This window comes from Chlorocebus sabaeus, chromosome 20, assembly GCF_047675955.1.
Source record: "Chlorocebus sabaeus isolate Y175 chromosome 20, mChlSab1.0.hap1, whole genome shotgun sequence".
Classification (NCBI taxonomy): domain Eukaryota; kingdom Metazoa; phylum Chordata; class Mammalia; order Primates; family Cercopithecidae; genus Chlorocebus; species Chlorocebus sabaeus.
In genome coordinates, this window is record NC_132923.1 from 73,402,906 (window position 1) to 73,428,090 (window position 25,185).

The 25,185-nt window shown below is 38.5% G+C and overlaps 2 protein-coding genes across 5 annotated transcripts in view; one reads left to right on the plus strand and one right to left on the minus strand.

The window, feature by feature from the left end:
* Positions 1–2,337, plus strand: part of ITGB3BP (integrin subunit beta 3 binding protein) — a 73,809-nt gene extending 71,472 nt beyond the window's left edge. For 3 of the 4 annotated variants that reach the window (XM_007978468.3, XM_007978467.3, XM_038000877.2), the window contains one exon: positions 2,004–2,337. Coding sequence is in view for 2 of the 4 variants with exons in the window: in XM_007978467.3 (XP_007976658.2) it covers positions 2,004–2,065 (62 nt within the window). In the remaining 2 variants the exon portion in view is untranslated. Of the gene's footprint in view, positions 1–281; positions 350–2,003 lie in introns of all 4 variants that reach the window. The other variant, XM_007978474.3, reaches the window with a different exon arrangement.
* A 3,522-nt stretch (positions 2,338–5,859) lies between these two features.
* Positions 5,860–25,185, minus strand: part of ALG6 (ALG6 alpha-1,3-glucosyltransferase) — a 65,991-nt gene continuing 46,665 nt past the window's right edge. Inside the window, exons 12-15 of the mRNA XM_007978483.3 lie at positions 23,184–23,254; positions 14,245–14,313; positions 13,922–14,120; positions 5,860–6,227 (exon numbers count right to left, since the gene is read on the minus strand). Coding sequence (XP_007976674.1) covers positions 6,030–6,227; positions 13,922–14,120; positions 14,245–14,313; positions 23,184–23,254 — 537 coding nt within the window. The 3' untranslated portion in view covers positions 5,860–6,029. The remainder of the gene's footprint in view (positions 6,228–13,921; positions 14,121–14,244; positions 14,314–23,183; positions 23,255–25,185) is intronic.

Sequence of the window (25,185 nt, forward strand, 5' to 3'; positions counted from 1 at the left end):
TAAGGACACAAAAACAATATAAGGCAAGTTATGATAAATGATACAAGTTCAGACTCTTCTAAGTTCTGACCAATAACAAGTACAAACAAGGATTGTGCATCCAGTGAGCATCCAAGTATCAACTTGATAACCCTCGACCATGGCAGGCTCTCTGGTAGAAGCTTGGGGTAACTAAGGTAGATTGCCTTAAAGCAGAAATGCAACCTCTTCTTTCTCACACTAAGTCTAAATCTTGAATTCTGTGCACTTTACTGAACCTAAAAACTGGATCTTTTAAACAGACCCCCAAGTCCATGTGACTCTAATGCTGTGAAGACCACAAGCCTGCCTTTTACATGCTTGATTGCAGGTCAGCACAATAGAATGGGTTGGTTTCCCTACTACGTGAAATTAGGAAGTATGATAATAAAAAAGGTCCACTGGGATTGAGAGTAGATAGGGAAACTACAAGGAGGGAAGAATTTGTGTAATGTTATGAGTAAAATGTAGACCAGTGAATGTTCTAGACTTTGACCAATCAAATTTGTCACACTTCCATGGAGTACAGAGGAAGAGTTGACAGAAGTTTCTTCCCCTTCAGACTGAGAAGATAAACATTATTCTCTACTGTAAGTACCAAATGAAGAATAAGCAGTGTTACGGGAATTCACAGCAGACATAGATCACCTCAGGATGGGATTATCAGTTTGTTTGTTTGTTTTTTGAGACAGAGTCTCGCTCTTTCGCGCAGGCTGGAGTGCAGTGGCCGGATCTCAGCTCACTGCAAGCTCCGCCTCCCGGGTTTACGTCATTCTCCCGCCTCAGCCTCCCGAGTAGCGGGGACTACAGGCGCCCGCCACCTCGCCCGGCTAGTTTTTTGTATTTTTTAGTAGAGACGGGGTTTCACCGTGTTAGCCAGGATGGTCTCGATCTCCTGACCTCATGATACGCCCGTCTCGGCCTCCCAAAGTGCTGGGATTACAGGCTTGAGCCACCGCGCCCGGCCTGTTTTTGTTTTTTCAAGACAGGGTCTCATTCTGTCACCCTGGCTGGAGTGCAGTGGTGCAGTCATAGCTCACTGCATCCTTGACTTCCTGGGCTCAGGCAATCCTTCTGCCTTGGCCTAGGATTTCAGGCATGAGCCAGCACCCCCAGCCTTATTAGGTCATTTTTAAAGATCTTTCCCCACATGCCCTATGGTAATGTATGCCATCAGTTGCCAATGGCTGCTTCCTTCAAAGGTGTTCTCTCACAGAAGGGTTCTAAGGCTGAACAGACATGAGCCTCTGCCACCACTAGGAGTCCCCAGAGAGACATATTCTGAATAGGAATCTGTCACAGTAAATACTGTCTTTTGGGCAGGGGGCAGCTGTTGGAGGAAACACCTGCTGAAAGGCCCCTAAAGCTTATAGACAAAGGCATGTAAATAAGTTTTCTGTAGGCCCTGTTGGAGTTTTAAAATTCTCTGAGATGTATCTCCTGTAAGTATGGTCACATAAGGTGAACAATACTGAGTGCTATGTCTGAGTAGTCACATTGACAGTTACTAGTGAAGATAGTCAAAAAGCAAATGAGGCCGGGCACAGTGGCTTATGCCTGTAATCCCAGCACTTTGGGAGGCTGAGGTGGGCAGATCATGAGGTCAGGAGTTCAAGACCAGCCTGGCCAACATAGTGAAACCCCGTCTCTACTAAAAATACAAAAATTAGCCAGGTGTATTGGCACACACCTGTAGTCCCGGCTACTCAGGAGCCTGAAGTGGGAGAATCACTTGAACCCGGGAGGCAGGTTTGCAGTGAGCCAAGACCACACCGCTGCACTCCAGCCTGGGTGAGAGTGAGATTCCGTCTCACAAAATAAAAAATAAAATAAAGCAAAAGCAAATGAGAGGTTGCCAGCAGCATCTAACTATAAACTAGGTACCAAATTAGATTGTTAATGGGTATTAAAATCACTTCTTAAGTCATGTATGAGGTGCATGTTAACTAATTCTTGATAATATAATTATCTTTTATATCCCACAGGCATTAAGAAGAAATGCACTCACCATGAGCACCAACTTTTGCATCTGCCTGATCATATTTAAAGGAACAGAGAAATATTTGTAATTAATCTGCCCAGTAAATACCAGCTCATAGCAGTCAGCAGGTGCATGTCTAGATAAAATTTCTTGCAGCTAATTTAAACTTTCTACACACACCAGTAGATAATCTCAATGTAAATAATACATTTCTTCTTGACTCTTTAATGTAAGCCAGCATGGAGAGGAAGATCTTGACTTATATTCTGTACCACATACACTTCTGTGGACTTTTAGCATTCATGGGTAGACTTAATAAAGCATGTATAAAAGTGGCACCTTTGGTAGAATTATATATTTTCCTGAAATTCAGATTAAATGTAATGGTAAGTGGAATTAAGTACCAGTGTTCCCATTTAAAGCCCTAGCTGCTTATTAACTTATAGATTCTTTAAAAAAATTTTTTTAAAGATTTATCTAGTCTATTGTGTAGCCACTACCTCAGGAGTGAGTTTTTATTTTCCTATGCTTTTAGAGGAAAAAAACAATTTCAACATTTTAAAATTTTACACCATTTATAAAATATTAGAATGTATTTTTTCAGTATAAATGTTTATGAAGTTTTTTGAACTAAACTACACAGAGTACTGAATTTAAAGAAAAGACCATTATTAAGGGGCAATATGTGATCCATTCCAAATTATTTTGAAATATTAAATTTCAGTTATTCTGTGGTGTTTTCTGTCATCATCATGTTTTTGTCACTCCCAAAATAAAGGGGAGGAGGGAGTCACAGAGTATGTTATCTTGATAGTGAAACTTATGCTTTTCTTGACCATTTCTGTAGGGAAAAACTGCTACTCCTTTGAGGTAGCTTGCCCTAAGTTTTAACAAAATTAGTAGAAAATATTACCATGTCATTTGAATATATCATGAAAAACTAAAACTACATGAAAATCTGAAACAAAATGTTAACAAATTAAGGTTGAAAATTTTCCACTGCATGCAATGGCACAAGCCTTTAATCCCAGCTACTACTCAGGAGGCTGAAACAGGAGGATCGCTTGAGCCCAGGAGTTTATGACCAGACTGGGCAATATAGCAAGACACCTATCTCAGAAAAAAAGAAAATAACTCACTTTCCACTTAGAGAAATTTTAGATTCACCTTTTTATAATGAAAGGTTTTTAAAAATATAAATTATATAAATTACCTTCATTTATATAATTGAAGAATTTATAAGAAAAAAATTATTTTCTTCATACTGTTTAAGAAATTTATTCTGATACAGTGCTTATAATAGGATGTTACCAAAAGTACACTAAAAAAGGATTATTCTAGCATTGAAAACTAACCTTAGGTTGTAAGCCAAAACATTTTATAAAGTAATCTATGTTAGCTAATACAGGGTTAAGAAGTAGATTGGTTTCATATATAATCCAAGTTATATAGGTATGTGCTTAATGCTGTTAAACCAGTTACTGTATGTTTGACCCCTTGATATACTAAGCTTTTGCCTTTTAGAACAGCTGGGTCTGCTGAGAATCATTTCCCAGTTCTTTTCATTGTAGATCAGATGACTCTCACTTTATCACCCTTGGAGGCCACATGAAGGACAAAGCAGAAAGATCCACACACAAAACTAATGTTTATATGAGGGGAGGGGGAAGTTGTGGGGGATATACTTGGCCCTGATCTTCCAATGAACATAACAGAAGAGAGACCAATTGAGACTTGGAAACCACTGTGTTACTTTAACCATTATTTAATTATATCCTATCCGTCTCTTTCTTTCTGTTGAACAGAGAGGCTCCTTTGGCTGCCTTGACTTTTGTAAATGTTTCACTCAATTTGTTGTGGTTTATCATTTGGACAGAATGCTACATCGGGGATTTTTCACTCCTCCCTAAGTCCTCAAGGGAAAATGACTTCTGTATGGCTCATATATGATACATGCACATACACCCTATTCTCTTCATTTTAAGAAGCAGGCCTAAGTTTATTGGCAGCTGAGAACACTGCATTTCTCAGAAGTGCCTCCTCTATCTAAAATGTACTTGAACGTGACTTTGAAGGGCTTATTTTTTGACAAGTATATTAGTGAAGCAGGTGAGAAATCTATCTTTAATATTTTTGCATAACCTAAATATATTTATATGAAAACATCCCTATAGCCCTGAGTCTAGCTAAGAGCAATGCTTTGGAGTTGCCTACTTCTGTGATCGTAATTCATCACTGGATATTTTTGATATTTTGCTTTTTTTGAGATGGTATCTCACTGGTCTCAAGCGATCATCCTGTGTCAGCCTCTCAAATAGAGACCACTGTGCCTGGCCTCTGGTTTTGGTATTTTGGAACCTAATCCCTCTAAGTTCAATGGAAACTCTTAAACTGGTTTTTAATAGATAGGAGGGATACTTATAAGATAACTGCTACAAGTATCTATAAAAATATAGTGCAAATCAATATGATTAAGATTAAATCATCTGAAGAATGGTTTTATTTACAGAATTTACCTGTATGATACCTTGAATCAGGTGCATTTCATTTTACTAATATATATACGTAATACTTCTACTTCCTAATAATAGTTATTCTACTCCAATTATTTATAACTTCCTCATCATTTATCTAAGTCAACATTCTATGTTAAACACAAGTGTACTATTAAAAAAAACATTTTTTAAAATAAAGCTACACTAGCCAGCCAAGATGCTGACATTTGGGCACAGTGATTACAGATGGTGACCGTGGACAGCGATGTTCCTGCTGATTCGGCAGTGATTCAAGGCTGCTATTCTGCGCTGACCTGCCCTTTGAGTCTTTTGAGAAAGAAACCTTTCTAGATTTTTGCTTTGTCTAAACCCACTTCCTTTATCAGATTTAGAAACTTACACCTTCTTACACCAGCCTGTGACTGTCCATGTCTAGAACCAGTATTTTTCTGTATGTGGTTTGATTTGCACTATTTTAAAATATACCACCACTTAATATAGTTTAATGGCTATCTTCTGAAAGAAATATATTCCTTAAAAAATGTTGATGGGAAAATGATTATCTTTATTACAGAGACTAAAGAAAACATATCTTTATATGAGAAACTACAACATGGATATCATGCATTATTTTTACCAGTTGAAAACTATAATAAATATGGGCTTCTGCTAATATAGGGTGATACAGTATTAATAGGATGGAATTAACATGAATCAATGCTCTGGCAGTGGTAACCTTGAACCATCTCATAATAATATATATGTATAATATAATGTTTAAATAGAATGATTCTGGAGGTTTAAAACCAGTGATTATGTGTGATTAAGAAGACTTCACTCAAACCACTTAAAGTTAAAACTTACATTTAAATTCAGGAAAATTCATTTTTAATTGTATTAAAATATGCATTCTTGCAAATAAGATCATGGTTTATTTGCCTTGTTAAAACAATCAAATTTGCATGTGTAATAAGGCATATTCAGACTTCAAGCAGTTTAAATTGCCTTCTCAGTAATTAAAAAGATTATCACAAATTAAATTCCCTAAGACATAACTTCTACACAGTGAAATACACACTACTTGTATTCTAAAGTGTAAATTTGAATACCAAAATTAGTGATTTCCATTAAAAAGAAGGGGCTCAATTCTTCCATTAAGCTCACTATATGGTCTGATGAAGGAAGCAGGTTTAGACAAAGCAAATACCAAGAAATATTTCTCAGTTTTTTCAAGACATTTAAAAAGTGCATTTCCTGAGTAAACAATGGGATTAAGGACATGTTTCTCTTTTTTCCCCATTTGAATAGCTGTGAATAATAAAACCACAATATGTTTTGGCCAAGCAGTACTTAGACAAGCCTCCATTGGTCTTTGGTCTCCATATACATTTATTTTGTGTAGACAACAATGACTTTTCACCATTTCATTTCCTATGGTTCCATGGTTCTCAAAATGGTAATTTCAAGTTCACAAACCTTTCAGCACTGTTCATATTTTCACATTTGTTCAGGAAACAATTTGTTTAGGAATACAGCTAGCTGATTTTCTTCTGATTTCTTCCACTTTTGGAATCCCACATGATTATAATGTTAAAGTATACCAAGAAGAACAAGAAGTTCAAGCAAGATACAAAACACACCAATACAGAAAATAAGTCTGGTAGTTTCTGAGGAGGATCCAGTGTGACAGTCATCAGCGTCAGAAGCACCATAGTGATAACTGAGATAAGAAACTGCAAGGAAAAAAAGGATTACTGAGTAGTATAAAAGGTGAAATTTAAATGTACTGTAAACATTGACTTGTAGCTATTAAATAAGCAGAATTAAAGGTGAGGGTTAAAGGTCTAATTTATTCTGGTGTATCTCAACTTTGACTTCCTATTAGAATCATATGCGAGGTTTTTAAAATCTCAATGCCCACATCACACCCCAGACCAACTAAATCAGGCCTCAGTACTTTTTAAAGCTCTCCAAGTGATTCCCATGTGTAGCCAAAACCTGAGGACCCCTGTCTTATACTTCCTACCAACAAGGCACTGAAGAAAGGTATCTGGGACAAATATTAATGCTAGTCAGGGTTAAATATGTAGCATCCCCTGGGGCCCAACAGGATATAAAATTCTAAGCTAATGGGTACAAATATATAGGTAGCTAGAAGAAATAAAACCTAGTGTTTGGCAGGTCCGTAGGCTGACTATAGTTAACAATGTACATTTCAAAATAGCTAGAAAATAAGTTGAATGTTCCTAGCATAAAGACGTATTTTTAAGGTAATGGATAGCCCAGTTACGCTGATCTGATCTTCACGCATTACATGAATGAATATCACATGTACCCCCAAAATATATACATCTATTCTGTATCAATTTTTAAAATTCTAATCCTGAGAACCCATCTGTGAAAAAGTTTTCCATGGCAAATGGAAAATTACATTTCTTATTCATTAAATGCTTTCAATGAGTAAAGCACATTAGGGCACATGAAAGAAAATGTCCTCTGGCCTCAAAGAGTTTTCCATCTGCTTAGGAGAATGTTAAATAAAATCACAAAGTCACACTGGCTTAAATACCAAGATGAGTAGTAAAAATAATTAGCACATTTACTGTAGTTGTGTGGTCATCAGTTAGTGTCTTTTGTAGGCCAATGTGCTATACAATAGAACCTCCTGCAGTAATGAAAATGTTTTGTCTGCACTCCAGTATAGTAGCTGCTAACCACATGTGGCTATTGGGCATTTGAAATGTACTTACTGTGACTGAGGAACTGAATTTTTATTTAAATTTAATATGTTTAAATTTCTACATATGTCTAGTGGCTACCATACTGAACAGACTGGCTTTAGACTGTGAGCTCCTTTAAGACAAAGACCAGCAAGATCTTACTCATTTTTATCCCTAGCACAGTACATAAGTATACACTAGCAGTATAAATAAATGTAGAAAGCAAGTAGTGAAAAACAGTAGTGACTTCCATGAAGTGGGTGGGACACAGAACCCTAAAAGATGCCTTAACTGTTGGCTACATTATGACAATATTGGTAAGGTCTAAATAGAGAGTAATGCAGTGATCATTCCAAATGGAAAAGCGAGGATAGGTGCCAAGAAAGCTTACAAGCAGATACAAACAAAGGCTCCCAGTGTCATTAAAGGAAAAAAATTCCTGAGACAACCTTAGTGGGAAGTGCAAACATCTGGAATGAAATCTTCAAAATAAAAGTTTCAAACTTCAGAAATATGGGACTGGTTGAAATGTCATAATACCACAATCTTGAATCAGTGTTAAACAGAACAAAACCCCTCTCTTGCTCCAACTATTACCCCATTTGTCTGCTCCTATTTACACCTGCTTCCCAAAACAGTTGCCTATAAATATAAACATGCTGTGTCCAGTCTTCATCCCATTCACTACCCTACCAATTGGGCTTTCACCCCATCACTATGAAACTGCTATGGTCAAATACCCATAATGACCTCCAGTGTACTAAATCCAATGGTCAGTTCTTACAGCCTTACCTGCTTTTCTCATTAGCATTTGAAATCACTCTCTGAACCCTCTCACTGAAACACTTCATTCACTTGGCTTCCATGACATCATACTCTCCTGGTTCTCTCCTACCTCACCCAGTTAATTCTTAGACATCTTTGCTGGTTCCTCATGTCCCCTACCTCTGCATTCTGGGGCTTCATACCTATTCCTCTGATTAATCTATCCTCATACCCTTAGTGAGTCATCCAGTAGCATGACTTTAATTACCAACTATATGTAAAGACTCAACTTCGTCTCCAGCCTGGCCCTTTCCCCTAAACCAGGGTTGTCCAATCTTTTGGCTTCCCTGGGCCACACTGGAAAAAGAAGAATTGTCTTAGGCCACACATAAAATACACCAACACTAACAACAGCTGATGAGCTTTAAAAAATATCGCAAAAAAACTCCAGGTTTTAAGAAACTACGAATTTGTATTGCACTGCATTCAAAGCCGTCCTCGGTTGCAGGTTGGACAAGCTTGTGCTAAACTCTGGACTCATATATCCAGGTACTCCTTAATATCTCTACTTGGATATTTAATAGGCATCTAAAACTAAATGTGAAAAACTCTTGATCTCCCCATACTCCCCACTGTCCCCATCACACACACATTTCCTTCAACATGCTTTGCTTCCTTCAATTTGGTAAATGGCAACCCCACTCATTCAGTTATGTATGCCAAAAACCTTGGAGTCATCCTGAACACCTCTCTTTCACAACCCCAGCAGTTCCTGTTGGCTCTACCTTCAAAATATATCAAAAATCTGACCATTTCTAACCACTTCCACTGCTACCCTGGTCCACAGCACTATCATCTCATGGATTCCATTATCCACAATCTCCTCCACATAGCTACCATAGGGGCCTTTTAAAGATGTAAGTCAGATTCTAGTCCCATTATAGGAAACTACACTGTTACCTCTCTAATCTTAGGTCCTATTATTTCTTTCCCCTACCCAGCTCCAATCACCATGACCTCCATGATGTTCACTGAATTTGCAGTTTTCTCTTCTAGGATGTTCTACCCTCAATTATCTGTAGTTTACTTCCTTTGGTTCTTTGCTCAAGAAAGCCCTGCCACTTTAAAATTGCATTAATCCCTCCTGCAAATCATACCCATTTCTCCCTTGCTTTGTTGTTCTCCATAGCACTTATCACCCTCTGACACGCTATATATTTTACATATGCTGGTGCTGGATTTCTCCACTAGCAACCTCTATGGAAGCACGGATTTCTGTTAGTTTTGGTCACTGCTGTATCCTCAGCCTCCAGAACAATGTTTGGCAATATAGTAAGTGCTCAAAAACTGTTTATTAAAGAACAAACAAATCTGGGAGTCCATGGTGGTCCTCACCTTAAGATTACTGGACCAGATTGTGAATATCACAATAGGGCTAGACTTTGACATACACTCAGGAATCTGGGCCTGTACTAACAAAAAATGAACTTTATATCTACTTTCCATTTGAACCCCTGAATAAAGTTAATCCTCTCCTTGTCTTTCCTGTTCACCTCTTAACTTCCTACCTCCCACACCCCTATCCTCCATGGTCATTACCTAAAGTGCAAAGCCTTCAGGACACCCATTGAACTCTTCCCTGAGAATACCTGCCTTGTCTTCCTACAAGATCTAAATATAAAATATCTCCTTTAAAACCTTCCCCTACGCTCCCCTAATAAAGTTAGTCATTCTTTTCTTTTTGTTATCTGGGTACTTTGGGCAATCCTCTATGTAGTCCTCAAAAATATAAATAAGTATAGCCTGTTGGGCTGGGCGTGGTAGCTCACGCCTGTAATCCCAGCACTTTGGGAGGCTGAGGCAGGCGGATCACAAGGTCAGGAGTTCGAGACCAGCCTGGCCAATATGGTGAAACCCCATCTCTACTAAAAATACAAAAATTGGCCAGGCATGGTGGCACGCACCTATAGTCCCAGCTACTCAGGAGGCTGAGGCAGAAGCATTGCATAAACCCAGGAGGGGGAGGTTGCAGTGAGCTGAGATCACGCCATTGCACTCCAGCCTGGGCAACAAGAGTGAAACTCCATCTCAACAAAAATAAAATAAAAAATAAAAATTAGGCAAGCATGACGGTACATGCCTATAATCCTAGCTACTCAGGAGGCTGAGGAAGAAGGATCACTTGGGCCCAGGAGTTCCAGGTTGCAGTGAATTATAAATGCACCACCGCACTCCAGCCTAGGCAACAGAGTTAGATCCTGTCTCAACAACAACTTCCTAACATTTGTAATATTTGCCAAATATTCCGTGGAGCTTATATACTTATTCATGTAGCATTTTTCAACTACTGGACAATTGAGCGGCCTCTAATTTTTCATTATAATAATTAGATGAATATCCATTCATTCAACAAACAAAAATCAGAGCACCTATTCTTTGCCAGGCACTAATAGATGCTATAGATAAAATGGTATGTATAAAATGCAGAGTTCTTGCCCTCAAATAGATTGCAATCTAGCATTTTAGACAGCCTTGAATATAACGTGATGTCCCTTAAATATATGAACTTTATGAGTAGACAACGACATCACCTGAAAACTACATATTAGTATCTCTCATGAATATAAATGCAAAAATCATCAAAAGAATACTGGCAAACTGAAGCCAGTGGCAGATAAAAAGAATTATACACCATGATCCAGTAGGATTTATCCTAGGAATTCAAGGTTAGTTTAACATACAAAAATCAATCAATGAAATACGTCATGTTAATAGAATAAAGGAAAAAACACACACACACGACCAAAGATGCAGAAAAAGAATTAGAATCCAACATTTTTTCATGATAAAAACATGTAAACTAGGAACTGAAGAGAACTTCCTCAACCAGATAAAGAACATCTATTTTAAAAAGCCCACAGTTAACATCATGGTTAATGGTGATAGACCATATGCTTTCCCTCTAACATCAAGTAAAAGAGAAGATGTCCACTCTTGTTACCTACATTCAACACTGTATTATAGGTCCTAGGGTAATTAGGCAAGTAAGAAAAATAAAAGATAAAAGTCATCCACATCAGAAAGGAAGAAGTAAAACTCATGGTTTGCAGATTATCTTGTATATCGAAAACTATAGGAAATCCATTAAAAACCTATGCCAAAGAATACAAGTTCAATATACCAAAATATTATATTTGTATATAGTAGCAATGAACATTATGAAAATGAAATTAAGAAACAATTCCTTTACAATAGCATCATAAAGAATTATGCTTTAGGATCATTCATTATACTTAAGAATAAATTTAACAAAAGAAGTCCAAAATTTTTACACTGAAAACTGCAAAGCATTGTTGAAAGAAATTAAATATCTAAATAAATGGAAATACATCCTGTGTTCATTGGAAGACTAAATATTAAGATGGCAATATTCATGGTGAAAGTCTATCTCTAAAAAAGCCAGGTGTGGTGGCACACGCCTATAGTCACGGCTATTCCTTAATTGCAGCGAGTTATAAATGCACCAGGCTGAGGTGGGAAGATTGCTTGAGCCTGGGAGGCAGAGGTTGCAGTGAGCCAAGATCACACCACTGCACTCCAACCTGGGCAACAGAGCGAGACCTTGTCTCAAAAAAATAAAGCAATATTCCACAAACTGACATGCAGAATCAACTCAGTCCCTATCAAAATCTCAGCTGGGTTTTGGGAGAAAACTGATGAACTTCTAAAAACAATATGAAAATAAAGGGATGTAAGATAGATAAAACAATCTTGTAAAAAAACAAAATCAGTGGACTTGCATTTTCAATTTCAAAACTACAAAGCTACAGTAAACAAGACAGTATGGCAGTGGCATAAGGATAGACATATAGATCAATGGAACAGAACTGAGAGTCCAGAAATAAACCCTTATATTTAAGAACAACTGATTTTCAACAAGAGTGCTAAGACAATTCAGTGCAACTGAAATAACTGAATAAAGTCAGACTCCTACCTCACACCATATACAATATTAACTCAAAGTGACTCAAAGGCATAGATATAAAAACTATAAAACTCTTAGAAGAAAATACAGGGGTAAGTATTTGTGACCACTGGTTATACAGTGGTTTCTTAGATATGACACCAAAAGCACAACAAAAGAAAAAAATAGATATACTGAATGTTATCAAAATCAAAACTTTTGTGCTGTAAATGATACCATCAAGAAAGTGAAAAGGCAACACACAGAATGGGAGAGAATACTTGCAAGTTAAATATCTGGTAAGGAACTCATATCAAGAATATATATTTTTAAAAAACTCTTACAGATCAAAAATAAAAAGACAACCCAGTTTAAAATGGGCAAAGGGTTTGAATAGGCATTTCTCCAAATCAGATACACAAATGGCCAATAAGCACATGAAAAGATGTTCAACATCTTTAGTCATTAGAGAAATGCAAGTCAGAACTCCAATGAAATACACCTCACACCCATTAAGATAGTTGTAATGAAAAAGACAACAAATGCTGTGAAAGATGTGGAGAAATTAGAACCCTCACACATGGTTGGTGAGAATGAAGAATTATGCTGTACTTTGGAAAAGAGTTTGGCAGTTTCTGAAGATGTTAAACATAGAATTACCATATGGTCTAGCAATTCTACTCCCAGGTATACACATAAGGGAAATGAAAACATATGTGCACTCAATACCCTGTAAACAAATGTTCACAACAGCACTATTCATAACACTAAAAAAGTAGAAACAACTAAATGTCCATTAATTGATGAATGGATAAACAAAATGTGGTATATCCACATAATGGAATATAATTTGGTAATAAAAAGGAATAAAGTACTGATATATGCTATAACATAAATGAACCTCAAAAATATGCTAAGTGGCCGGGTGCAGTGGCTCACACCTGTAATCCCAGCACTTTGGGAGGCCGAGGCAGGCAGATCATGAGGTCAGAAGTTCGAGACCAGCCCAGCCAACATAATGAAACCCCATCTCTACTAAAAATACAAAAATTAGCCACCATGCCTATAGTTCCAGCTACTAGGGAGGCTGAGGCAGGAGAATCGCTTGTACCCGGGAGGCAGAGATTGCAGTGAGACAAGATTGCACCACTGCATTCCAGCCTGGGTGACGGAGAAAGACTGTCTCAAAAAAAAAAAAAAAAAAAGTATACACACACACACACACACAAAGTGAAAGAACCCAGTCATAAAAGACCACAATTTTATTATCCCATGTATGGACTGAATTAAAATTCATATGTTGAAGCCCTAACCCCTAATGTGACTATATTTGGAGATACAGCCTTTCAGGAGGTAAATAAGATTAAATCAGATGATAAGAATGGGGCCCTAATCCAATAGTACTCATATCTTTACAAGAAAAGGAAGAGACAACAAAGGTCTCTCTCCATGTGTGACATATAAAGTAGAGACCTTCTATAAGCCAGGAAGAGAGGCCTCACCAGAAACCAACCCTGATGGTAGAACCAACCCTTGATCTTGATCTTGAACTTTTAGTCTCTAGAACTGTAAGAAAATTAATTTCTGTTGTTTAAGAAACCTAGTGTGGTATTTTGTTATGGCAGCTGTAGCCAACTAATACATTCCATTTATAGGCAATGTCCAAAGTAGGCAAATCTAAAGGGGCAGAAGCTGGCTGTCCAAGGAAGGGAGTTAGGAGTGAGAATGGAAGGGGGAATGAATGCTAATGGGTACAGAATTTATTCCGGGAGTGACAAAAACAATGTAAAATTAGATGATGGTGATAGTTGTACAAATCTGTGCATATACTTAAAACCACTAAGTTGTATACTTTAAATGAGTGGGTTTATGTGAATTATATCTCAAAAAGCTATAAAAGAAAACCACTACTTCAATAATTTTTTTAAATAGTGGCATGCTTAAAAAAAAGGTGCCATTTCTTAAAAATTGAACTTACCAAATATTGTATCATTCTTGAAAGAAATGTAAAACATGGAAGATATTTCCTCACAGAAATGGAAAAGGATTTCAACTGCAATTCTTCTTCAGAAGTCTTTTCAAATATTGAAAAGGAAGTTACACAAGCTATAAAAAATGCCATTGTTGTCACAACAGAAGGCATTAGGAGCTCATCCTTCAATAGAAGAGGTAGCAGACTGTAAAGGAAAATTTTTAAAAATCAAGAGAATCATCAATTCAAACCATAACCACTTTATTAAAAAGTTTTAAATTAGTTTACAAGAATTATACTGTAAATATATGGAAATTGGTATGACTTACCTAAATGTTGACACAAGTAAAAACCAAGTAGACATAAAAGGAATTTCACTTAAAACTAAGCAGACTGGTCTAAAATGGTAAAGAAAAAAAATAATATTACAGAATATAATTTCAACTCCTAACTTAAAAAATATAAACACATTTTATCTGTCTGATTTTCAGAGGTAGCTTAAAAAAAGCCAGGAAGGTCTTCACATGTACTACTGATTCATTTTGTTAACAGTCCAGACTAAATTAGCCTAGACACAGGCACAGAGGTGTCAACTTCTCATAATAATTGGAAAACTGCTGCTTCCAGTATGCCATTAATGGAACTTTTTTTCTCTATCACACAAACAAGTAGCTTAAGAAAAGGATCAGATAAACAAATCTGAGAAGGTTTTGTCGTATATTTCGTAGTACTTGGTAAATATGAATTGCTAGTATTGTTTTCAAGCATCTTTTATGTTCTTTCATGTTACATATTACTCCACTAAGTTAAAACTAAAGTTATGGCAGACAAGATCATCATGCCACTGGAGATGACAAGAGAGGCAAGAGGATAAAGGAAAACAAATTGATAATAGTAAAATTAAAAGGAGGAAGAAATTAGTAGGAAGAGCTACATGAAAAGAGAAGTAGTATAGGAACAGGAAGCACAATGCCAATAAATAGAACCACTGGCTTTATCAAAGAGTTGTTTAGGGGCCAGGCACAGTGGCTCAGGCCTGTAATCCCAGCACTTTGGTAGGCCAAGGCTGGTAGATCACTTGAGGTCAGGAGTTCAAGACCAGCCTGGCCAACATGGTGAAATCCCATCTCTACTAAAAATACCAAAAAAAAAAAAAAAAAAATAGCTGGGCTTGGTGGTGCATGCCTGTAATCCCAGCTACTTGGGAGGCTGAGGCAGGAGAACTGCTTGAACCCAGGAGGAGGAGATTGCAGTGAGCTGAGATCATGCCACCGCACTCCAGCTTGGGCGACAGAGCGAGACAACAGGGCAAGACTCCATCTCCATTAAAAAAAAAAAAAAAAAAGTTGTTTAGGGTCATAGCTCTCAGCCCTGTGACCTCCTTACCACAACTCCTGTTCTAGTACCTTCAGGATTCAATTGTGGCAATGCTCAAGGAAGGAGCATTGCTAGTCTGAAGTCCTGAGTCCCGGCCCCCATGTTTGCCATTGATTTACTGTGTGACCTTGAGCAAAGAATCTATTTTCTTAAGTGGGAATGGAAATAATAATAATAGTACCCCATATTCTTAAGTAGTTGAAAGAACTCTTTGCAGGGATCATCTAGTGTTTATTTTTTAAAATACAATAAACTTTCCTAATGATGGTGGTTGTTGAATAACTATTATCATCCTTATTTTAAAAGGTGCTCTATAAAGATGTGGGCATTCTCCCCCTTTCCTAGAAGGATGACTTTTTCCTATGTCAACTAATATATGAGGTTTAAACCCTGGGAAAATAAACTGATTGAAAACTACTAAAAGAAATTACTAGGCGGGGTGCAGTGGCTCACACCTGTGATCCCAGCACTTTGGGAGGCTGAGACAGGCGGATCACGAGGTCAGGAGTTCGAGATCATCCTGGCCAACATGGTGAAACCCCGTCTCTACTAAAAATACAAAAAAAAAATTAGCTGGACTTGGTGGCACATGCCTGTAATACCAGCTACTCAGAAGGCTGAGGCAGGAGAATCACTTGAACCAGGGAGTTGGAGGTTGCAGTGAGCCGAGATTGTGCCACTGCACTCCAGCCTGGCGACAGAGTGAGACTCCGTCTCAAAAAAAAAAAGAAATTACTGGAGGACTTTCCATTTCACTGCCTGAGAATGGATGCATATTAACAGCAAGCTCATCGAAGGTGCTCAATAAATACTGTTTTCTCTTTCTGGTTTAATTATTTCCCATTTATGCATTCAATATTTATTTACCAAACACAAGCATTGATCAAAAATGTATTATAGCCAGGCGCAGTGGCTCACAACTGTAATCCTAGCACTTTGGGAGGCCAAGGTGGGATGGTCACTTGAGCCCAGGAGTTCAAGACCAGCCTAGAGAACATAGCAAGATACCAGCTCTACAAAAAATTTAAAAATTAGCCTGGCATGGTGATGCATGCCTGAGGTACTTGTTACTTGGGAGGCTGAAGTGGGAGGCTCACTTGAGCCCAGGATTCCGAGGCTGCAGTGAGTTATGACCATGTCACTGTGCTCTAGCCTGGGTGACTGAGTGAGATCTTGTCTCTTAAAAAAAACTTACTACATATATGCACTGCTCTGAAAGGAATACAAAGATGATTATAACTCAGCTCCTAACCACAAAGTACTTAAAATTCATCACCAAACAGCGAAATTCCCTACATCCTCAACCTCTTCTCTGAACCCCTCCCTTTACCACCTTGTTTGAAACAATGCCTGGCTGTCTCCTCTGAGGACAGTACTGCCCTCTGCCCTCTCAACTGTGTCTGTTTTTGTTGTTTCCACAGTCTTCAAGTGACGTGGCCTGGAGGTGGGAAGTAACCTCCTTGATTTTCCTCACTACTTTCCTACCAGTTCTTCCTCTCTCCATCCTAAAAATCTCCAGCTTTGAACCTCATGTCATCACACTTTATCCCCGATTATTCCCTATCTTGTAAATACTGACCAACCACAGGGCTGCTTCCTCCATTACCCAAAGATTTCAACTCCTTTCTCACTATCACTCTCTACATACTGACTTAATTCTTGGTAATTTAAAATATACATAGATCTTCCCTCTCATTTGCTAGAATGCCTCTCTTCTAGGGATCTCATCTTTAATCCTGTCCCTTAGGGTCATACTTTAGACTGCACCTCCTCCATGACTCTTACCACTATCTCCTGCCTTTTAGATATTCCAACTCCAACCATCTTTTGACCCCACCAAGATCTTCGATCCATTGTTCCTACCACCTTTTCACTTTCCCTCATCGCTTCCACAGCCTTTTCCCTTTTTACCTATCTTAAATTCCAAGGTCAATCATTATAATCACTCTCATACATTCACTCTTAAGCCCTCAAGCAAGGGAGTTATCCTCACCAGACAAAACCATAAACCTGGAAATACCCAACTTTCCACCAGTGCTTACTCCAACCGTGCTGAACAACTGCTCTAGGGAACAACAGCTACCCATACTAACTGCTCTCACTTTAAATACATGATCATGATATTCAAGTGCCCTGCAATTACTATATATTTCCCTGATCTGTTTACACTCTGTCTCTCCTTAGAAAATGTTTCACACTTCTCCCTCCTACTTCCAACAGCTTCAACCCACTCTTGGCTAATGACTTTCCCTCTCACTTCAATAAGAAAATTGAAGCAGTTAAAAGAGAACTTTCACAGATGCCCACCATCACATTTACTCCCTTCCCAGCATCTCTACCAATATAGCCTATTCACTCCTTTTACTAAAGAGGAACTCTTCACACATCTGTCTGATGCCAATTCTTCCATTTGTGCTCTAGATCGTACCCCATCTCCCTTTCTGAAGGACAGTGCTCCAGCAGCTCCTCCTCCTTCAAGATCCTGTACCATCAGCTTTCCTTCTCTGCTCATCATTCCCCTGCCTTTATTGCTCCTCTCTTAAACAAACCAACCTATCTTGACCCCATTTTCTCTACCAATTATTGCCCTATTTCTCTGCTTCCTTTTTCAACAAAACTCCTCTGAAGAACAGTCTACCTTCCTCACACCATATATAAAACCTCAACTGGGCACGGTGGCCCATGCCTTTAATCCCAGCACTTTGGGAGGCCAAGGCAGGCAGATCACTTGAAGTCAGGAGTTCGAGACCAGCCTGGCCAACATGATGAAACTCCTGTCTCTACTAAAAGTACAAAAATTAGCCAGGTGTTGTGGCAGGCAACTGTAGTCCCAGGTACTCAGGAGACTGAGGCAGGAGAATCGCTTGAACCCAGGAGGTGGAGGCTGTAGTGAGCCGAGATTGCACCACTGCACTCTAACCTCAGTGACAGACCAAGGCTCTGTCTCAAAAAAAAAAAAAAAAATTAAAATTAACTCAAAATGGATCAAAGACATAAATGTAAGAGCTAACTCCATAAAACTCTTAGAAGGAAAATGAGGGTAAATCTTTATTTCCTTGAGTTTGGCACTGGTTTCTTAGATATATACCAAAAGTACAATCGAAAGACAAGACAGGTAAATTAGACTTCATCAAAATTAAAAATTTCGTGCATCAAAGAACACTATCAAGAGGGTACAAAAGACAACCCAAAGAATGGGAGAAAATATTTGTGAATCATATGTCTGATAAAGGTTAGTACCCAGGATATAAAAAGAACTCCTAAGACTCAAAAAATGACAACCCAATTAAAAATTGGGCAAAGGGGCTGGATGCAGTGGTTCACACCTGTAATCCCAGCACTTTGGGAGGCCAAGGTGGTGGATCACGAGGGCAGGAGTTCAAGACCAGCCTGGCCAACATAGTGAAACCCCACCTCTACTAAAATTGCAAAAAGTAGCCAGGTGTGGTGGCACACGTCTGTAGTCCCAGCTACTGGGGAGGCTAAGGCAGGAGAATCTCTTGAACACGGGAGGTGGAAGTTGCAGTGAGGTGAGTCTGCACCATTGCACTCCAGCCTGGGCGACAGACCAAGACTCCGTCTCAAAAAAAAAAAAAAAAATTGGGCAAAAGATTTAAATAGGCTTGTCTCTGAAGACAGACATATTGTGCCAGCAAGCACATAAAGAGATGCTCAATATCATCAGTCATTAGGGATATGCAAATCAGAATCACAATGAGACACCACTTATATCCACTAGCATGGCTATAATCAAAATGATGGAAAATAACAAGTGCTTTCAAGGATATGGAGAAATTGAAGCCTTCATATATTATTAGTGGGAATGCTAAATGGTGCAGCTGCTGTGGAAAACTTTGGTGGTTCCTCAGTGAGTTAAATACAGAATTGCCATGTGACTCAGCAATTCTACTCCTGAGTATAGACTCCAACAAAAGCTTGTACATGAATATTCACAGTGGCACTATTCACAACAGCCAAAAGGTGGAAACGACCCAATGTCCATCAACTGATGAATGATGAACAAAATGTAGTTTATCGATACAATGCAGTACTATTCAGGCATAAAAAAGAATACAGTTCTGATACAACATGGATGAACCTTGAAAACATTAAGAAGCTAGACACAAAAGACCACATATTATATGATTCCATTTGTATGAAATATCCAGAATAGACAAATCCACAGAGATTTGCAGAAAGCGGATTAGTGGTTCGAGGGACTGGGGGGAAGGGAAAATGGAGAGGGACTGCTTTGGGTATGGGATTTCCTTTCGCGGTGATGAAGATCTTCTGGAAGTAGACAGTGGTGATGCTTGCACAACAGCATGAATGTACTAACTCACAATGTAAAATTTATGCTATGTGTACTTTACCACAATTTTTAAAAATTAAATATTTATTTTAAAAAATGAATTACCAGCCAGGCACAGTGGCTCATGCCTATAATCCCAGCACTTTGGGACGCCAAGGCAGGGGGATCATTTGAGGTCAGGAATTCGAGACCAGCCTGGTCAACATGGTGAAACCCTATCTCTTCCAAAAAATACAAAAATTAGCTGGGCGTGGTGGTGTGCGTCTGTAGTCCCAGCTACTCGGGAGGCTGAGGTAGGAGAATCGCTTGAACCCGCAAGGCGGAGGCTGCAGTGAGCTGAGATCACGCCACTGCACTCTAGCATGGGTGACAGAGTAAGACCCTGCCTCAAAAAAAAAAAAAAAAAAAAAAAAACAGCAACAAAAAAAAAAAACCCATGCATTATCCCTACTTGTCTTTAGTTCTTCTCCTCCTCTCATTTTTTCTATTTTCTTTTTCCTTTGTTTTTTGAGATGGAGTTTTGCTCTTGCTGACCAGGCGGGGAGTGCAATGGTGCAATCTCAGCTCACTGCAACCTCCTCCTGGGTTTCAGCAATACTCCTGCCTCAGTCTCCCAAGTAGCTGGGATTACAGGCATGAATCACCACACCCGGCTAATTTTGTACTTTTAGTAGAGACGGGGTTTCTCCATGTTGGTCAGGCTGGTGTCAAACTCACAACCTCAGATGATCCGTCCACCTGGGCCTCGCAAAGTGCTGGGATTACAGGTGTGAGCCACCGCGCCTGGCCCATTTTCTCTTAACCCTACCTAATCAGGCTTCTTCCTGCATTGCTCCACCAACACTGGCCCTACCAAAGTCACCAGTGACTTCCATATTGCTAAGGCAAATATGTTCTCAGCCCTCATCTTATTTGACCTATTAAGCAGCATCTGATGCAACTTACCACCTCATTTCCTTAAAACACCTTCTTTTTTTATATATATATTTTAAGTTCTGGGGTACATGTGCAGGATGTGCAGGTTTGTTACATAGGTATACGTGTGCCATGGTCGTTTGCTGCACCCATCAACCCGTCATCTACATTAGGTATTTCACCTAATGCTATCCTTCCCCTACCCCCCACCCCGCAAACAGGACTGTGTGTGATTTTCTCCTCCCTGTGTCCATGTGTTCTCATTGTTAACTCCCACTTATCAGTAAGAACATGTGGTATTTGGTTTTCTGTTGCTATATTAGTTTGCTGAGAATGATGGTTTCCAGCTTCATCCATGTCCCTGCAAAGGACATGAACTCATCCTTCTCTATGGCTGCATAGTATTCCACGGTGTATATGTGCCACATTTTTTTAATCCAGTCTATCATTGATGGACATTTGGGTTGGTTCCAAGTCTTTGCTAGTGTGAATAGTGCTGCAATAAACGTAAGTGTGCATATGTCTTTATAGTAGAATGATTTATAATCCTTTGGGTATATACCCAGTAATGGGATTGCTGGGTCAAATGATTTATAATCCTTGGGGTATATACTCAGAAATGGGATTGCTGGATCAAATGGTATTTCTGCTTCTAGATCCTTGAGGAATCACCACACTATCTTCCACAATGGTTGCACTAATTTACACTCCCACCAACAGTGTAAAAGCATTCCTATTTCTCCACAACCTCTCCAGCATCTGTTGTTTCCTGACTTTTTAATGATTGCTGAGGCAGGAGAATTGCTTGAACTAGGGAGGCGGAGCTTGTGGTGAGCCGAGATCGTGCCATTGCACTCCAGCTTGGGCAACAAGAGCAAAACTCCATCTCAAAAATAATAATAATAATAAAATAAAATAAAATTGCAACCTCTACCTGCATCCCATCCTCCAGTACTCCCAATTACTCTTACTCTATTTTGTTTCTCTGTCATGGTATTTATTACCTTCTAACACACTCATTTCTTCTTCTTCTTATTATTTTTTTTGTATTAGTGTCTATCCTTAAGAATGATAGTTAAGAAGGCAGGAATTTTTGTCTGGAATATATCGCAAGTGCACAAAACAGTGCCTGAAAAATAGTAGGCACTCAATAAATATTTATTGAATGAAATATTTGTTTAATGGTATAATTAGCTGGGACTGGGTCAAAAGGAACTTTTATTTAATTTTTTTTTTTCCCCGAGACGGAGTCTCACTCTGTGCCCAGGCTGGAGTGCAGTGGCGCGATCTCGGCTCACTGCAACCTCCACCTCCTGGGTTCAAGCAATTCTCCTGCCTCAGCCTCCCAAGTAACTGGGATTACAGGCGCCCGCCACCATGCCTGGCTAATTTTTTTGTATTGTTAGTAAAGACGGGGTTTCACCATGTTAGCCAGGATGGTCTCGATCTCCTAACCTCATGATCCGCCCGCCTCGGCCTCCTAAAGTGCTGGGATTACAGGCTTGAGCCACCACACCTAGCCCAAAAGGAACTTTTAATGCAAACTGTAAAACCATTTACCAAAAATAGATTAAAGCCATGCACCGTTACAAATAATCTAGGTGCATTTGTAGAAAACGAACCCCTAGAAGTTCAGTGTCTCAGAACTAATCTGGTCATATTACAGGCCCTGAATGAGCTGCCTTTCTATGAGCATAAATTCTGGGGAAATATATTAATACATGTTTGAAAGTAATGCCTCTCCACAGTTTCATCCCCTGGTACCAGTGATTTGTGTAGGGTCAGCCTAGCCTCATAGAATAGTGGTTAAGCTCTAACTCAGGTTTGGGCCTCAGGGGATGGCATTAAGCAGTCTTCCCAGTCTACAATGATATGAGACTGTTTTATTTAGAGCCAGGAAGCCTTCCACACAGGGCAGCCCAGCTCTGCACTAAGGTTTTAGTCCGAAGCTCCACCTAGTAAAAGCAATACTGCCTGCCATTGGTCATTGGTCATTCTGTACACGTATCTTCCACAGGATCCTAGTGAACATAGGGTGAGGGGTAGAGCAGTAGTGGGTTGGGACTGACCTAGAGGAGGATTTCAGAATTCCAAAGGGTTTTATGCAAATACTATTTTAACATTAGGATATCATACTCCCAGCTGTCATCCACTGCTGTCTATGAACACCGGGAAAAAAATTTAATGCTTCTAAAACAAAGTAGTCTGATTACAGATTGCCAGTAGGGTCTAAACTAAGTTTGTGGCAAAAAAGAGAAAGAAGGCAACATATAAAAGACCCCATGGAAGTAAATGGAAAGAAGAAGACTACTGAATAGACGTGGAAATCAATGAAATGAAAAAAGCAAAAATGACAAACAGGCTCCAATCTGACGAAAACCTCTTTGAAGGCCATATTTTTTATTAGCATGTAGAAAATATAAGTGAAGGAACAGGAAGAAATTAAAATTATGTCAATAATATTCTACCAAAATTTTTCAGTTTAAAATACATTTTATAAAGAAAATCAAAAATTCTGGAAAAAAATATGACTATGAAATCATTTTATGCAAAGATGTAACATTTGTGTAGTTTTGTTTTGCATTCAAATGTATATTTGTATGTAAATTATAAAGTTACATGATAAACACATAAAAAACACATACTTAAAACGTTTCTACTTACAATGATACCAAGAGAATGGATTTTTCATGTACTTGGAAAGAAAATAAAAAGAATGATAGTGCACAGCTAACCTTTAAGAAAAAAGGGGGGAAAATGAGATATAACAACTTGTGAAATAGCATATCAATTATGAATCTAAATAAAAATCATTTCAAATGAAAGTTGAAAGTTCATTAAAGCTTCTATTTAGAAGTAAAATACAAGTAACACTAGTATGCATATTTTAATCAAATTTAAAACTTGAAATATTTTTTCAAAAACAATGATTATAAAGCTTTATTTAACCATCTAAGTTCATTATAACTCAGTTATTAATAAACAGAACTAGTAAATATCTCAGACACAACAATCATACATTCATCCTCCCTTGGAATCCCGGACAACTTAAATTTAAAAGCATGAAAGACAAGAAGGTCAGAATCTAAAACCGGCAAAACAAATCTATTTTGGTGTTTTAAAACATGCACTTCAATAGAATATATTAATGTTTTATAAATTAATCACGTGCTATTTGGAGTTTTAAATAAAAAATTATCTATTTTGAGAAGTTTATATGCTGCAAATTAGATATGGATAACTATGCAGTTGCTCAAGCAAAAACCTTGAATCTTATCCATGCTACACATCTATCCCATCAGCAAATGCTTTCTACAGCACCTCCTAAATACAATATCCATCCACTTCTCTCCATTCCCCTCTGCTAAGGGTGGCAGAGGAGTGGTCTAAGCCACCCTCCATCTTTGTAGTAGTCCAATAATCTCCTAATTGGTAACACTCTTGCCTCTTGATAGTTCATTCTCCAAACAGCTACCATATCAGATCATGTAATTTTCCTGTTTAAAATCCTCCAATAGCTTCCTATTATACTTAGAAAAAAAATCCCAATGCCTACAACATCTGGTTCCTGCCTTCCTCTTCCAACTCATCTCTTGTATCTCCCTCACTCATTTTACAGCAGCCACACTTCATTCCTCTCCTTTTGCCAAATGTGTTCCTGCCTTAAGGAAAAATAAGATTCTATCAAGTCAGGGCCCAGATCTTCTTGTGATTGGCTCCTTCTGGTTGGTCATTCACTTCTTGGCTCAAATGTCACTTCTCTAGAAAGGTTTCCTTTACTCAATCTAAGTGTCCCCTAACCCCATTCCGTCAGCTCTCTTTTCACATAACACTATTTACTTTTTTTTTTTTTGAGATGGAGTTCCGCTCTTGTTGCCCAGGCTGGAGTGCAGTGGCACCAATCTCACTCACCGCAACCTCCGCCTCCCAGGTTCAAGCGATTCTCCTGCCTTAGCCTCCCAGTAGCTGGGATTATAGGTGTGCGCCACCGCACCTGGCTAATTTTGTATTTTTGGTAGAGACAAAGTTTCTCCATGTTGGTCAGGCTGGTCTTGAACTCCCGACCTCAGGTGATCCACCCGCCTCGGCCTCCCAAAGTGCTAGGATTACAGGTGTGAGCCACCACACCCAGCCAACACTACTTTCTTCATAGCACTCGTTACTCCCATATGCTTTCTTGTTAATGGATTTATTTTGTTTATTGTCCATCTCCTTCCACTAGCATGGAAGGCCCCAAGTAAAAGAGCAGGGATGTCATCTGTCATTCCTTTACATGCCAGTACCTAGAGGAGGACCTGACATGAGAGGGCACTCAATACCTGAAAAATTAAATATAAATCCTTTTGCTGCTATACATATACCAGTATTCATGCTATCAGTTACCTCAATTATAGATTTATATTGAGATATAATTCAGGCAAACATGAATGAAAGGAAAATACTTTAAAAATAATTACAATGGAAAATGTTCTTAAAACTCTCAGAAGTATACAATAAGAATTCAAAGCATGATTAACAAAAACAAAATCACAAAAATCTTACATTTAAAAAGTTTTAACACAATGGCTTCTTTTAAAACATAGCAAACTGAAAAAAATAAGAAAATTAAGAGAAAGAAAATGTTTTTTCTGGCTTATAATCCTAAAAGTAATCATCTCTAACACTG